This window comes from Trichomycterus rosablanca, chromosome 7 (assembly GCF_030014385.1).
Source record: "Trichomycterus rosablanca isolate fTriRos1 chromosome 7, fTriRos1.hap1, whole genome shotgun sequence".
Lineage (NCBI taxonomy): Eukaryota > Metazoa > Chordata > Actinopteri > Siluriformes > Trichomycteridae > Trichomycterus > Trichomycterus rosablanca.
Window position 1 is genome coordinate 40,660,385 of NC_085994.1, and position 17,372 is coordinate 40,677,756.

General features: G+C 42.0%; 1 protein-coding gene across 2 annotated transcripts; it reads left to right on the forward strand.

The window, feature by feature from the left end:
• Positions 1-16,796, forward strand: cxxc1a (CXXC finger protein 1a). 2 transcript variants are annotated; one of them, XM_062999496.1, is made up of 14 exons: positions 1-148; positions 3,166-3,278; positions 3,392-3,492; positions 5,472-5,602; positions 5,700-5,855; positions 6,310-6,453; positions 7,272-7,379; positions 8,089-8,276; positions 10,897-11,104; positions 11,300-11,407; positions 12,547-12,596; positions 12,682-12,778; positions 15,297-15,449; positions 16,144-16,796. In XM_062999496.1, the coding sequence occupies exons 1-14, from the start codon at positions 137-139 to the stop codon at positions 16,288-16,290; spliced, it is 1,716 nt and encodes a 571-aa protein (XP_062855566.1). In that variant the 5' UTR covers positions 1-136; the 3' UTR covers positions 16,291-16,796. The 2 variants fall into 2 exon arrangements, with proteins under 2 accessions (XP_062855566.1, XP_062855567.1); XM_062999497.1 differs by having other exon boundaries at positions 8,092-8,276.
• The last annotated feature ends 576 nt before the right edge of the window (positions 16,797-17,372 follow it).

A 17,372-nucleotide genomic window follows, 5' to 3' on the forward strand; every position in this document is an offset into this window, starting at 1 on the left:
ATGCGGATCCGCCGTGTAAACACAATGTAAATATTTCTAAAAGGATCCTCATTTTAAGCTTATATTCGTTTTATTCTTCTTTTTTTACTTTGTTGTTTTTATCTGGTGTTTTTTATTGGACGTGTTTTGGACAGAAATGGATAACATGGTAAGTATTTGGCTTTAATCGCGACAGAAAGTCAAGCAACAGCCGCCATTACGGATCAACCTGATTCATAACAATCAGACACACATCACACTGTCAGGGTTAATATATATATATATATTATTTTTATTATTTAATGGTACTTGACTGGTAATCAGAAGGTTGCTGGTTCGTGTTTCACCAATGCCAGGTTGCCACTGTTGGGCCCTTGAGCGGGGCCCTTAGTTCTCGGTGATTGTATTGTATATGATCACAGATATAAGCTCATTTGGATAAAAGCATCTGCTAAAGGTGGAAATGTAAACAAAAAAAGCAAAGAAACATATATTAGTAACACTGGGTGGTAGATCAGTGGTTCAAACAGGGGTGGGAAGGTTGCTGGTTTAATCCCCACCACCGCCTACTGTTTGGCCCCCGAGAAAGGCATATAGAAGCACTTTGTAGTTCTACAATTACTGACTGTAGTCCATCTGTTTCTTTACATGCTTTGTTAACCCTTTCACCCTGTTCTTCAGTGGTCAGGACCACCACAGAGCAGGTATTATTTAGGTGGTGGATGATTCTCAGCACTGCAGTGACACTGACATGGTGGTGGTGTGTTAGTGTGTGTTGTGCTGGTACGAGTGGATCAGACACAGCAGCGCTGCTGGAGTTTTTGAACACCGTGTCCACTCTCTGTCCACTCTATTAGACGCTCCTACCTAGTTAGTCCATCTTGTAGATGTAAAGTCGCTCATCTATTGCTGCTGTTTGAGTCGGTCATCTTCTAGACCTTCCTCAGTGGTCAAAGGACGCTGCCCACGGGGCGCTGTTGGCTGGATATTTTTGGTTGGTGGACTATTCTCAGTCCAGCAGTGACAGTGAGGTGTTTAAAAACTCCAGCAGCGCTGCTGTGTCTGATCCACTCATACCAGCACAACACACACTAACACACCACCACCATGTCAGTGTCACTGCAGTGCTGAGAATCATCCACCACCTAAATATTACCTGCTCTGTGGGGGTCCTGACCATTGAAGAACAGCATGAAAGGGGGTTAACAAAGCATGCAGAGAAACAGATGGACTACAGTCAGTAATTGTAGAAATAAATATATATATATGGTAAGTGGAGCGGATAAGATGTACAGTACAACAAAATTTTCCCTCGTATATCCCAGCTTGTTTGGACGCTGGGGTCAGAGCACAGGGTCAGACATCGTACGGTGCCCCTGGAGCAGAGAGGGTTAAGGGCCTTGCTCAGGGGCCCAACTGTGGCAGCATGGCAGAGCAGGGATTTGAACCCTCAACCTTTCGTTTGAAAGCCCAAAGCTCTACCCACTGGGCTACCACCGTCCTCAGTTTCTAGTATTGTAGTGGTTAAAATTTTGGCCCAGTTATCAGAAGGTTACTGACACTTTTACCCTGGTACGATGACATACGGATCAGCCGTGACATTAAAACCATTTTGCCTAATATTGTGCAGATTCTCACAGCTTTGGCCCCCTCGGATTTCTAAAGGTGTCTTTTAATCACTTGAATCACTTTACCTGTCAGTGTTTTTTTTTTTTTTTTTCTCCCTTTTTTTCCCTTTTTCTCCCCCTTTAGAGGGGATCCAATTGTGCATCCAATTGTTCAGTTTGCATCGTGCTTCCTCTCTGTCTATGCCGAACCCCGCCCTGACCGAGGAGATCGAAGCTAACCCACATCCCCTCCGAAACATGAGCTGCAGCCGGATGCATCATTGCCACCTGCACATCGATGAGTTTGGCGCCACCTAGCGCTGCATGCGGAGAGACACACCCTTAGGGCGCTCTTCCTCATCTCCTGTGCGGGCGCCTCTAATCAGCCGGCAGAGGTCGCAGTCGCATTCTGACACAGAGAGACCCACATCCGGTTCTTTGTCCCGCCCCCCAACTGAGCAGCCGGCCAATCGTCTCTCATACAGCCGCTCGGCCTCGAACCGGTGAGGCAGAGCTGGATTCGATACCACGTACTCAGAATCCAGCCCTGGTTGCAGCGCGTCTTTCTTACCGCTGCGCCACCTGAGCGGCAACTGTCAGTGGTTTTAATGTTGTGGCTGATCGTCGTATCTCAGAACAATCTGGAAATACAAAAGCTAACACAGGGTCACTTATTTTAATAAGTCTTGGGATAAAAATGTTAAAACCCGGGCCACGATATGTATTGTCATTTATTTTTTTGTCACAGTGAGCTTAGATTTTAGCTCCAGCAATCTGACCGTAAAAGAGGAAGAGGTTTCAAAAACATTGAATATTTCAGAGCGACAGGACGATGTAAACTGAAGATCCAGATGTGAAATTTTCTTCCTATGAAAATCATTTTAAAAATAAGAGATGAAAGTTTTGTAGCCCACTGTTCACCATAGCAAGTACCTAAACACCTAAGTACCTAAACAAGCACCCTGGCTAGCTAAAAACACCCTTACAAACACAGTTTTCAAGAAATGCATCTTTCTGTACGTAGTTTAGTTCTCCATCGCACATATATAGACCCTTAATTATAAGGATTTTACATAAAGCAGGGGTAAATTACAATCTGTACCCTGACAATCTAAAAACACCCTTACAACCACCTAATAAACTCCGGCAACCACAAAGAAGTGCATCTTTCTGCACATGTTTTAGTTTTATATACAGCACAGAGTCAGATTAGACCCTTAATTACAAGGATGTTACATAAAGCAGGAGTAAATTACAGTATTTCAATGTTTTACTTTAAAACCAACATTATTTAACAGATTTTACTGTAGAAATGAGTATATATTTTTCTAAACTGTATATAAAAAGCACTATACACATTAATTTTACCCAAATCTTAAATTTTCAGTCAAATTCAGTCAAGTTTTATACTGCATTAAGCATCCCCCCTTCCCAATTTCCCCCTCAAACTAGTCGTATTCAGTTACCCAATCGTTTTTCACCTCTGTCTGATCCTCCAGACGTTTTAAACACTCGTTATTAGACCGAAGTGCACCCCTGGTTTGTCTGTAACCCTTTTGCTTCACTTTTCTAACACTAGGATAGTGAAACATCAGAGTTTGAGCAGCATTCAGGAGCCGAGATGAGCACGAGCCGGGACAACGCTCCAGTTTATTGCATTTGTCGCAAACCAGACATCAACTGCTTCATGATGTAAGAAGTCGTGTTTACACCCGAGCAAACACTTCTCTTTTCTGAATGCAGCGTGAAGTCAGTCATGCTTGTAATGCACTATGTTTCGATGTGCTTTTTTTTTTTTCATGCAGTGGTTGTGACAACTGCAATGAGTGGTTTCATGGCGACTGCATTAATATATCCGAGAAGACGGCTAAATCCATTAGGGTGTGGTACTGTGAGAAATGCCGCAGTGAGTATCTGTTGTTAGGTTTAAGACTTCTTGGCTTCGTCGCCCAAATCGCTGGCGACCGTTTCTGACCTCGAGCTGAGCTTTGCTTTCACTAACACCAAGCAAGTGACCGCAGATCATACACCAATCAGATAGCTACCCACCATGGCGGAGAGTTTCTCTCCCATCTCTAATCTTCCATCTCTTCATGGTAATGGAGATGACGCATGTACCGCTCTGCTTAATTCTCAATTCCTGTTGCTAATCACCACATCGCTTTGCTACTAATTTGCATACGATTCGTTGCGTTGCCAGTGTTCCCGCTGCCTCCTGTCCCCAGAACTCGCCAGCTTTAATAAATGACGTGATTTCTGCGCTTGCCGCGACGCTCAAAGCTCACCTGATTAAACTTTGCTGTCCGCTGACCCTCCAACGTGATTTATTGTAGTAAAACGGCGAGTGAGGAATGTGATTAGTGGAGGAACTTATGATCAGTAATAATGAAGAGAAGTTTAGTGCTCCTGTCTCCTTCTTTTACTACATTAAACCACGTTAAGCTTTATTTGGGACTCTGGGAGAAGCTGATTCTGATTCTCACAGTTTCTCAGAAGCTGGAGCTGTAACACAAGTTTAAAAGTGAAACAGGGAGGAGAATCCAGATAAACACAGATACATGTGGAGCTGTAACCCTGGATCTGCACCTTATTCCACACTAATGCAGATTCGGCTCATATTCACACTTTGATGACGTTTTATTGCACCACTCAAGCCGAGATTATATTATAAAACGCTTCTCATGTGACCACGCGCTAAACATAAATAATACATACGATTTAGTGTGGAACGGTGATGGACAGTCACATGAGATCATTTGGTTTCAAAATACTGTGTGCGCAGACGACCCATTCCATTAGATGATCCGATATGCATCAGGATTGAGACTCCGCAAGTAGAGTGTGAGCTTGAAAATATCACCGTCCTGGCCTCACTCAGTTCCAACCAAAAAAGTATCCAGACTTTACACACATTAGGTGATGTAGATTCGTTTTTAATGGTTATGGAAAGGTGAGCTTGTGTGCACAGGAGTCTTACTGTATTTGGCTGCATCCATCTGGGTCTGTCAGCCTGGTGATGTGTGGCGTGCTCCTGGTTTTGATGTTCTGCCCAAAGAGTAAAATTCTCATCTACCAGCATTGTCAGTTTGTCATTACTGGTGATTACGTGTAGATTGATGGGTAAAAATGGGCAATTACAAATTAAAATCACAACACTACGTGTGCGAAACATCCTGGGGTCTGAATACTTCAATCCACTGTGTGTAGGTAGAAGTATTTAATACCCTCACAGCAAGAAGGTCCTGTATTCCATCCCCAGGTGGTGCGGTCCGGGTCCTTTCTGTGTGGAGTTTGCATGTTCTCCCCGTGTCTGTGTGGGTTTTCTCTGAGAGCTCCGGTTTCCTCCCACAGTCCAAAGACGTGCAAGTGAAGTGAACTGAAGATACTAAATTGTCCATGACTGTGTTTGGTATTAAACGTGTGAATTGATGAACCTTGTGATGTAACCAAAGTGTCAAACGTAACGTTATAATCCTAATAAATAAACACCCTTTTTAAACACTGGGTGGCACTGTAGTCCATCAAAGATACACTGGATCCTCAGGGTAAATGGTGTATTATAAATAGATGGTACATAGTGGTGATGCAGAACACTGAAATCTGAACTCGTGATGTCAGTACCAAGTACTGGTGGGCTAGCGTATTTTACCAGGAAATAATTGTCACGTTTTAGTGCTTGGCATTCGATGACCAGTGTGATTCCACAGCGGTGGGATGCAGCGTACCGAACTTTATCTGCTGTCCTTATGTGTGAAGTGAAAACAGACAGAAACGCTTCATTCTGTGCTTATTTTTTTTTTAAAGAAATAAATAAAGAAATAAAGCACCTTTTCCCCTTCGTTCTTGCTTAATTCATCCCTTTTGGGGCTTAATTTGCTATTTTAGGTAAAGACGACTCTTTAGAGACCAAGTATCGGATGAAGAAAAGTCGCGAGAGAGACTCGGAGGACGACGACATGGAGCAGCAGTCCGATCTCGACACGCCCGACAAGCTCGACCGCCGCCGTGGCTCACGGGTAACCTGGATCCAAACACTCTTGTATCTGAAGTCTATCTTAACCCTAGTGTAACTGTAGTCATGATTAAACGTGTGTTTATTATATTTGCCTGTAGATCAAGCGCTCGGCGCGGATGTGCGGCGAGTGCGAGCCCTGCATGCGCACGGAGGACTGCGCCCAGTGCGACTTCTGCAAGGACATGAAGAAGTTCGGCGGGCCCAACAAGATCAGGCAGAAGTGTCGACTCAGGCAGTGTGAAGTGCGGGCCCGGGTGAGTGCGCTTCTTAGACGTATCCGATTACCCAGCTGTGTCTCCTCCACTGCCCGCTTTGGTTCACCATGTATGTTCGTACGGAGATTTGTCACACATTGATCTTCATTATTCGTCACCGACCAGCCAATAGAGGGCGCAGTTGCAGCAGCATTGACGAATCTCTTCAGAGGCATTCGAGTCCTTAAGTTCGAATCTCAGCTGTGCTATCAGTCGGCCGGGTCATCTACACAGACACACTAGTAATCAGGGTGCCGGTTCAATCCCCACCACTGCCAGGTTGCCACTGTTGAGCTCTTAAACAAGCCCCTGATTGTATACTGTCACAACTGTAAGTCGCTTTAGATAAAAGCGTCCACTTAATGCTGAAAATGTAAGCAGTACTGTGTCGTATGTTGATTAAAATGTATTATTTAATACTTTGTGTCTGCTCCTGATGTTGGTTGTGCTGCAGAAAATGCTGCGTGTGAAGGAGGAGGAGCTGGCCATGTCTAAAGGATGCGATCGATACCAGTCGGATTATCCGTTATCCGACGAGTTCAGCGAGAACGAGCTGGAGCTCTACCAGCAGTACTGCGCCGGCAGATACGGTGAACAGGTAGGTTTCTTATTTAACAACACCGTACTCTTTCTAAATAAACAGCATACCATATATTTATGATCCCCATGTACACAGCATTAAAAACAAGAATCTGTGATTTGTTTATTCGCTACACCTTTATTTAACCTTCATTTCCAAAGTTTTTACTTACCAGCTTCATCGTATTTTGTAAAAAAAAATTTTGTGACAACTGGCAAAATAAGAGTAAAAAGTTAATTCGATGTTCGAGTTACAATGTTTTGAAACGTTCCACAGCAAAGAGGTAAATTGGTAACTTGAAGCATTTCTAAATTCACTGTTGCAAATAATCGAGTTATTCACCATCTACTGTACATACTATTGTTAAAAGATAAAGGAAATACAGACAAACCGCAGTTAAATGTGCAGCGCCGTCGATCAGCCAGCAGAGGTCGTTATTGCAGCAGTGATGAGGAATCCCTACGGTCCTCCCACCCTCGGACCAGCCTTTAGTGTCCGTACAGGTGCCTGGCTGACTGTTAGCAGAGCTGAGATTCAAACTGTCAGCACTGGTGGGCTAGTGTGTTAGACCGCTGTGCCACCAAAATGCCTTTGAATAGATTTTTTAAAGGTTAAATTAAATTAAACACATAGATTATTACAGTGAAGGAAAAGAAATGCATATTAATACAATACAATGCACATAAGCAACTCTTGAGGGGTCTCTATTACTATCTTTAACAACTTTTTTTTTTTATATATATGTAGTATTATGTTGTATATGGCATTCAGGATGTATTTTTAGGGTTTTAGTATATAAAGGACCTGTTCAGAGATGGGTGTATGTTTTGGATCAGGGCTGGAACAGCGATGAGGACGACGGACAGTACCTCGATCCTGCCGTGCGGAAGAAAGCTGTGAAGGTCAAACACGTGAAGAGGAGAGAGAAACGATCCGAGAAAAAGGTGAATCACCTCCTACACAGATGTAAACACCATAAAAAACCGACATATAATGTACATGATAACATGAAATGGACTTTAGCATTAAAGTACATACTGTGACACCTACTACAGGAGATTTAGAACGCCTTAACGTAAAGAGCAGACGCTAGCACTGGGTGATGGGGCAAAAGGAAATCAGATCGCACCGTATTTATTTCCATATCATTTAATATTGATATATTATGTCATGTCACCACGTCCCCAGTGCATTAATGGTTGGCTAAGATGGTTGGCACAGATCCTAAAACATGCAGTCAGGCCAACTAGAGCTGATATAAATTGGTGTGTGTGAGTTTGTGTGTGTGTGTGTGTGTGTGTGTGAGTAAATGTGTGTGAGTGAGTGTGTGCATAAGTGTTAGTGAATGAATGTGGGTGAATGTGTGTGCGTGTAGCCTAGAGGTTAAAGGTACTGGACTAGTAATCATAAGGTTGCTGGTTCAAGTTCCACCACTGACAGGTTGCCACTGTTGGGCCCTTGAGCAAGGCCCTTAACCCTCAATTACTTAGATAATATACTGTAAGTTGCTGTAGATAAAAGCGTCTGCTAAATGCCGAAAACGTAAGTGTGTGTGTGTGTGATGGACTGGACTTGGCATTATTGGTTGACCGGTGGCGTCTCTCCGCCCCCCTCCCCTCCCCTCCCAACTGACTTGAATGTTCCTTCCATCAGAAGGAGGAGAATAAACCCCGTAAGCACAAGCCGAAGCAGAAACACAAGGACAAGGTGAAGCACAGCGAGAGGACCGAAGCCCGAGACGGCGGCGAGGCCAGACAGTGTCTCGGACCCGGCTGTGTAGAAACGGCGCGTCCCGGCTCCAAGTACTGCTCCGACAACTGCGGCATGAAGCTCGCTGCCAAGTACGTACCGAGCGGCCGACACCATCTCATCCAAACTGTTATCAGATTATTACAGAGCTCGTTTAAACCGGTGGGGGCCTCGGTAAAAGCGTTCCGATTTTTAAAGAAAATAAATAAATAATATAATATAGAAAAAAAATTAATAATAAAATATATTAAATAAATAAATAATACAGAAGTAAAATAAATAATATATATATATAAATAAATAATAGAAATAAATAATAAAAATAAATATCTTTTGTACTGAATGCTTTACTGTCCTTTTGCTGCTGCAACAATTTGAATTTCTCCACTGTGGGACTAATAAAGGATTATCTTATCTTAAAATAAATAAAATATAGAAATAAAATAAATAAATAAAAATAAATAAATAATATAGAAATAAATGAATAATAATATACACTACCGCTCAAAAGTTTGGGATCACTGTGAAATTTTCTTGTTTTCAATGAAAACACACATGAGATTAGGAAATATAGCTAATAAACAGGACATGCAGACATTGTCTGAGTAAAAAAAAATTATTTTGATGGAAATGATGACTGTGTACTTCAAATTTAGCCTTTATCAACAAAAGCCACCTTTTGCAGCAATTACAGCCTGGCAGACCTTAGGCATTCTAGCTGTCAATTTTCGAGGTAATCTGATGTGATTTCACCCCATACTTCCTGGTGCATCTCCCATGACATGGATTGGCTTGATGCACTCGTCCTCCGTACCATACGGTCCAGCTGCTCCCACAACAGCTCAATAGGGTTCAGATCCGGAGACTGTGCTGGTCACTCCATTACAGTCAAAATTCTGGCTGACTTCTTATTTCTTAAATATTGCTGACACATTTTGGAGGTGTGTTTGGGGTAATTATTCTGTTGTAGGATGAAATTGGCCCCAATCAAGTGCTGTCCACAGGGTATGGCATGGCGTTGCAATGTCTTGTGGTAGCCTTCCTTCTTCAAAATCCCATTCACTCTATATAAATCTCCTATTTTACCACCTTCAAAGCATCCCCAGACCATCAAGCTGCCTCCACCATGCTTGACAGCTGGCATTAAGCATTGGTCTTGCATCTTTTCATTGTTCCTGTGCCTCACAAATGTTATTCTGTTTGATCCAAAGACCTCAAACTTGGACTCATCTGTCCACAACACCTTCTTCCAATCTTCCAGTGTCCAATGTCTTTTCTCTTTGGCCCATCGCAGTCTTTTCTTTTTATTGGCCAGTGTAAGGTATGGCTTTTTCTTGCCAATTCTGCCATGAAGTCCAGCATCCTGAAGTCACCTCTTCACCGTTGATGCTGACACTGGTGTTTGACGGGCTCCATTTAGTGCAGCTGTCAGTTGACAACCTGTGAGGCGTCTTTGTCTCAAACTGCACAGTCTAAGACGTTTATTTTCTTGTACAGTTGTGCATCGGGGCCTCCCACTCTTTTTTCTGTCCTTATTAGAGCCAGTTTGTGCTACTCTCTGAAGGGAGTAGTTAACAGCATGGTAAGATATTTTAAGTTTCTTTGCAATAACTCACATTGAGTAGCCTTCCATTCTTAACACAACAATAGACTGACGAGTCTCTAAAGAAAATTGTTTCTTTCTGGCCATTTTGAGCCAGTAAGCAAGCCAACAACTGCTGATGCTTCAGATACTAAACTAACCTAGAATGTTGTGCTCCCTTTTATGCTCCCTTATTAGTATAACGTTTTTCAGCTGTGCAACAAAATTAAAAAAGGGTTTCCTAACAATCAATTAGCCTAATAACATTCTTAACTTGGATTGGCAGCCAAACCAAGAGATTGAGGCAGAGGACTAAGAATGGCTGATAATAGGACTATATGCAAAATAGGCCTCTATACAAAAATAGGCTTTAATGCAAACATTTTCATTCTTCAAAAATCATCTGATACATTTAAAATAATTGTGTAATGGACTAAATTGTTTGTGAATTGCATGAAAATGTGTTTTTCTTTGGAAAAGAGGGAAATTTGCAAGTGATCCCAAACTTTTGAGCGGTAGTGTATATTAAATAAATAAATAAACAATATAGAAATTAAATAAATAATAAAATGAATAAATAATATAGAAATAAATAAATAATATAGACATTAAATAAATAAATAATATAGACATTAAATACATAAATAATATAGAAATTAAATGAAAAAATATTATAGAAATAAACAAATGAATAATATAGAAATAAAATAAATAATAAAATATATATAAAAAATATAGAAAATAAATAATTAATATAGAAATTAAATAAATAATATACACATTAAATAAATAAATTAATATAGACATTAAATACATAAATAATATAGAAATTAAATGTAAAGATATAGAAATAAACAAATGAATAATATAGAAATAAAAAAAAAAAATTAATACTACAGAAATAAAATAAATAAATAAAAAGTGGGGCTAAGAAGGAACATGGGAAATTAGTTAAGGGGAGGGACTATCTAGGTCTTCTACTTCTAATAATGAAGTAAGTAATGAAGTCTAATATAATTTCTTTTTATTTTAAACTAAATTACACAGATTCATAATTTATTTAAGTGCTCGTCTCAGAAAACAAGCCGCCGGAGGTCTGAAGCCGTTTACTTTCCTGTTTTTCCCCTCAGCCGTATCTACGAGATCCTCCCTCAGCGCATCCAGCAGTGGCAGCAGAGCCCGTGTATCGCGGAGGAGCAGGGAAAGAAACTCCTGGAGCGCATCCGGCGGGAGCAGCAGCTAGCTCGGACACGCCTGACCGACATGGAGAAACGGTTCCACGAGCTGGAGAACATCATCGCCAAGGCAAAGCAGCAGGTCGTGCAGCAGCATGAGGAGGTCAGAGAGCGTCGTTAATGTCACTGCTAGTGCTCTGTTATACGGAACCTTAACTAGGAAAAGCATTTTTACAGTATATTATAGTGGTACCTTAAACCTCATCAAGCGTCTTAATTGGGACAATTCTGAGAAATAAAACTGAGCAAAACGGACGTCTATCTAATTGTCCTGAGTTCTGATTACCGCCCCCTGCAGGTGAACGAGGGAGACGACGACACGGACCTTCAGATTTTCTGCGTCTCCTGCAGTCACCCGGTCAACCCCAAGGTGGCGTTGCGGCACATGGAGAGGTGCTACGCCAAGGTGAGCTGTCCCGTCGTCTGTATCCTACTGGAAACAGTAAAACAGTAGTGACGAACTGAAATGGAAAAAATGTGAAATGCAACACTCACAGACTCACAGACGTCGGTAATTTTCCATAAAGCATGCAGTAAACGTGCCAAAATGAAACACAAAACCTCTGTTTGCATTGATTTAACGTCACTCGACCTCTTACCAGTAAAAGCAATACCTGTGGGTTTGAATTTAAAAGAACAAGATGATGAATTCGTGCCAGAATGGAACACAAATCGGCTTGAAATGCGTCAGCTCGCAGCTGTAGTGCATTTCACTGTGTGCTGCATCGATTTCGACAACACAGTACCCCTAATAGTACTGCTACAGAACCCTGTTAGGATTAAACGATCAGAAACACGATCAACATATACACCGATCAGCCATAACATTAAAACCACCTCCTTGTTTCTACACTCACTGTCCATTTTATCAGCTCCACTTACCATATAGAAGCACTTTGTAGTTCTACAATTACTGACTGTAGTCCATCTGTTTCTCTGCATGCTTTGTTAGCCCCTTTCATGCTGTTCTTCAATGGTCAGGACCACCACAGAGCAGGTATTATTTGGGTGGTGGATGATTCTCAGCACTGCAGTGACACTGACATGGTGCTGGTGTGTTAGTGTGTTTTGTGCTGGTATGAGTGGAGTTTTTAAACACCTCACTGTCACTGCTGGACTGATAATCGTCCACCAACCAAAAATATCCAGCCGACAGCGTCCTGTGACCACTGATGAAGGTCTAGAAGATGAGCGACTCAAACAGCAGCAATAGATGAGCGATCGTCTCTGACTTTACATCTACAAGGTGGACCGACTAGGTAGGAGTGTCTAATAGAGTGGACAGTGAGTGGACACGGTGTTTAAAAACTCCAGCAGCGCTGCTGTGTCTGATCCACTCATACCAGCACCATGTCAGTGTCACTGCAGTGCTGAGAATCATCCACCACCTAAATAATACCTGCTCTGTGGTGGTCCTGACCAATTAAAGAACAGCATGAAAGGGGGCATGCAGAGAAACAGATGGACTACAGTCAGTAATTGTAGAACTATAATTTGTAGAACTACAAACTACAACTGGTCATTAACCTTGTTGTCTTGTTACAGTACGAGAGTCAGACGTCGTTCGGCTCCATGTATCCCACACGTATAGAGGGGTAAGTGAACCGTATACAGATCTATAAGTACCGATACAGATATTCCATATCAGTCCGTCTAACTATCTGTTTTTATTATTTTCAGAGCAACGAGGCTGTTCTGTGACGTTTACAATCCCCAAAGCAAAACCTACTGTAAGAGGCTGCAGGTTCTCTGTCCGGAACACTCCAGAGATCCAAAGGTGCGTTTTTTTATCTTTGTTCAACATTGAATCTAGTGACACACACACACTTAACTACTCAGAATGTGTTTGGGTCGAATCTCAGGCACCTTTGTTTCACTTCTACAAGGTTTCAAAGTGGAAGATGAGTACATACAGTGTATCACAAAAGTGAGTACACCCCTCACATTTCTGCAGATATTTAAGTATATCTTTTCATGGGACAACACTGACAAAATGACACTTTGACACAATGAAAAGTAGTCTGTGTGCAGCTTATATAACAGTGTAAATTTATTCTTCCCTCAAAATAACTCAATATACAGCCATTAATGTCTAAACCACCAGCAACAAAAGTGAGTACACCCCTTAGTGAAAGTTCCTGAAGTGTCAATATTTTGTGTGGCCACCATTATTTCCCAGAACTGCCTTAACTCTCCTGTGCATGGAGTTTACCAGAGCTTCACAGGTTGCCACTGGAATGCTTTTCCACTCCTCCATGACGACATCACGGAGCTGGCGGATATTCGAGACTTTGCGCTCCTCCACCTTCCGCTTGAGGATGCCCCAAAGATGTTCTATTGGGTTTAGGTCTGGAGACATGCTTGGCCAGTCCATCACCTTTACCTTCAGCCTCTTCAATAAAGCAGTGGTCGTCTTAGAGGTGTGTTTGGGGTCATTATCATGCTGGAACACTGCCCTGTGACCCAGTTTCCGGAGGCAGGGGATCATGCTCTGCTTCAGTATTTCACAGTACATATTGGAGTTCATGTGTCCCTCAATGAAATGTAACTCCCCAACACCTGCTGCACTCATGCAGCCCCAGACCATGGCATTCCCACCACCATGCTTGACTGTAGGCATGACACACTTATCTTTGTACTCCTCACCTGATTGCCGCCACACATGCTTGAGACCGTCTGAACCAAACAAATTAATCTTGGTCTCATTAGACCATAGGACATGGTTCCAGTAATCCATGTCCTTTGTTGACATGTCTTCAGCAAACTGTTTGCGGGCTTTCTTGTGTAGAGACTTCGGAAAAGGCTTCCTTCTGGGGTGACAGCCATGCAGACCAATTTGATGTAGTGTGTGGCGTATGGTCTGAGCACTGACAGGCTGACCCCCCACCTTTTCAATCTCTGCAGCAATGCTGACAGCACTCCTGCGCCTATCTTTCAAAGACAGCAGTTGGATGTGACGCTGAGCACGTGCACTCAGCTTCTTTGGACGACCAACACGAGGTCTGTTCTGAGTGGACCCTGCTCTTTTAAAACGCTGGATGATCTTGGCCACTGTGCTGCAGCTCAGTTTCAGGGTGTTGGCAATCTTCTTGTAGCCTTGGCCATCGTCATGTAGCGCAACAATTCGTCTTTTAAGATCCTCAGAGAGTTCTTTGCCATGAGGTGCCATGTTGGAACTTTCAGTGACCAGTATGAGAGAGTGTGAGAGCTGTACTACTAAATTGAACACACCTGCTCCCTATGCACACCTGAGACCTAGTAACACTAACAAATCACATGACATTTTGGAGGGAAAATGACAAGCAGTGCTCAATTTGGACATTTAGGGGTGTAGTCTCTTAGGGGTGTACTCACTTTTGTTGCCGGTGGTTTAGACATTAATGGCTGTATATTGAGTTATTTTGAGGGAAGAATAAATTTACACTGTTATATAAGCTGCACACAGACTACTTTTCATTGTGTCAAAGTGTCATTTTGTCAGTGTTGTCCCATGAAAAGATATACTTAAATATCTGCAGAAATGTGAGGGGTGTACTCACTTTTGTGATACACTGTACATGAAATATAGCAGTGTGGAGAACATGTTAAAAGAACGACAACACCGGGCACAGTCTACTGATTTGTTATATTTAAAATAAACACATTAAAACAACTAAGAAAAAATGTAGGTAACAGGAATGCATGTTGTGATTAAGTGTCTCAGTTACAATATTATCAAACACCGGGGGAAAAAGGGAGAACCTACTAATGCTCTTCCCGTGAGCTTCAGTAGATACATATAATGTACATTTTTTGTTCAAAATGTGACGATGTGAATATTTCCACATTTTTATTATTAGAAGGATGAATATGTGAGTGAGGGTAACAGGACTGAGTGGATGGATTTTAACCACATTATGGAAAATAATGATTAAAATCATAGAGGGGATCTGGAGTCACTAAACAATGCAGATTTTACTTGTTATATTTCGTTAGAGAGTGGTGACGTAAAAAAATACTAAACGTTTTAAGTTATATATCCAAAATGTGCAATTAGATCAATGTGCGGGACACTTTGTGGAATAAAAAATGCATTTTCTTATACATTTATACACAGAGTGTCCTGTGGACGTCCTGTATTAATCCTATATTAACTCTTCTCCAAATAAACTCTCTTCCCTCTTCTGCACATGCTCAAACCGTGTCAATCTGGCCTCCCTAAAGCATCCTAGTAATAAACACGGTCCTAATCTATATAAAACAAGTACTGTCATCCACATGAATTAAAAAAAACAAATCGATCTGCTGTTTTTAAGGTGCCGGCGGACGAGGTGTGCGGATGCCCCCTGGTGCGGGACGTCTTCGAGCCCACCGGCGAGTACTGCCGAGTGTCGAAGCGCAAGTGCAACAAGCACTACTGCTGGGAGAAGCTTCGGCGGGCCGAGGTGGACCTGGAGAGAGTCCGAGTGGTCAGTCCTTTTTTTTAATTTCAGTTATTTACCGAGTCACTGCTGGGAAACCTGTTGTTTTAGCGACTGTAGACAATAGTATTCCCGTTCCAGTCGGGATATTAATCCCCGAATAAAAAGTAACAATGACAGACCCATAAATCACTCGAACCCTTTTCCTGTTACTTAGTACGAGTAACATGAGCCGATCTCAGAACACGGTGTCAGTCTGAATACCTGCTGATCTCTGTAAATAGCTGTGTTTTATATCATCCTTCACTCCTGAGAAGAGGGCGTGTCTAAATTCTTAGATTCCTTAAAATGGTCCTACTGAGGCGCCTTAATTCTGAGTGAATAACGAGGGAGAGAATAACGGGCAATCCCAGCATTCAGTGCGGCACGACTTTTCTCACAAAAAACGACAAACGTGGCGGACAAATCAGTGCGGAGCAACCAACGGAGTTCTTCTTACATGTGAATAAACTTTCATTGATGTTTAATCTGTATAAAGGTGCACGAGTGTCGTTCATTTGTAAATTCGAGCTTGTCAGGGTCAGTTGAACCATTTTCGGTACACGGAGTCGGTTTGAACGGCCTGATGCTAACTGTATTAGCTTAGTAGGTACGTAGTCAGTATAGTGACATAGTCAGCTATTATTCGTATTAGTATTAATTTTGATTTTAAATGTTATTCCATGTGCTCTGTGTCTCCCAGTGGTACAAGCTGGACGAGCTGTTCGAACAGGAGCGCAACGTCCGAATGGCCATGACGAACCGCGCCGGTCTCCTGGCTCTCATGCTGCACCAGACCATCCAGCACGACCCGCGTTCTACAGACCTGCGCTCCGGCAGGGACAGATAACCCATCGGCTCCTCATTTATACGCATTTGTACGTTTCGTCTTTTTAAGTGTAAATATCGTGTTAATACTGTTGATTATATTTTAACGATGTTTTTGGAGTGCGACTTAATCCCAGGCATTGCTGTCGACCCAGCCGGGCAGCCGTACAGACATGAGGGAGCGAGGGGATAGGTCGATATCATTGCTGGTGTACGTTTGCTCCCTCTGCTGACCAGCGGTCGTGTGTCTCTCTGGATCGGTCTGGTCTAGTTTCCACTCGTCGTATGGGGCGCGTCGTATAGCCTCAGCCCTCCTAGTAGCAAGATTCTAATAGAGGGAATTGGAGATGACTAAAGGGAGGAAAAATTTTGTCAAAGATTACTAGTGTAGCCTGCTTTATAGGGTCACTTTGTGTGTGTGTGTTTATTAATAAATCAATTATTTTATGATGTTACTGTTTTAACAAGCTAAAAATGTGTATGTGTGCTCATTGTGTTAGAACAGACCATCTATTAATATCAATAAAGACATGTATGTTTTATTTGTTAAATAATGAATAAAGCGTAACTGTATTCTGTCTGATTTTTCATTTCATTCACTTCATTTCAGTAGCGTTTAGTTTGTTGGATAGATTAACTGTACTGTATGTATACAAGAATACATGATGAATAAAGACTTTCTAGTTCTAGCTGAGTAAAAAGCACTATATAAATACATCTGACTTGACAGTTTCCGAAGGAGTGTCTCTTAATACGTTTTGGCCAGCATTAGTGGAGTGTATGCACTTGTTATGAGAACACAGGAAACATGAAGTCATCATCTCAGGAAATCAGCTTCTATCTTGAGGTCACGATATAACAAACTTAACACGTGGTCTCTCTGGACTTCTGTTGTGGTCTTATTTATGCTGCTACTACTCCTCTCGGTCACTGGTGCATTTATTAAATCATCATGAAAGGGTAAGTGCACGTCTCGAAACAATTAGCACCACACAATGGATTACTGAGTTGTCTAAAATCCTGAATTCATGTCCCAAGATTAAGTATTTACACTGATCAGCCATAACATTAAAATCACCTTGTTTCTACACCCACTCTCCATTT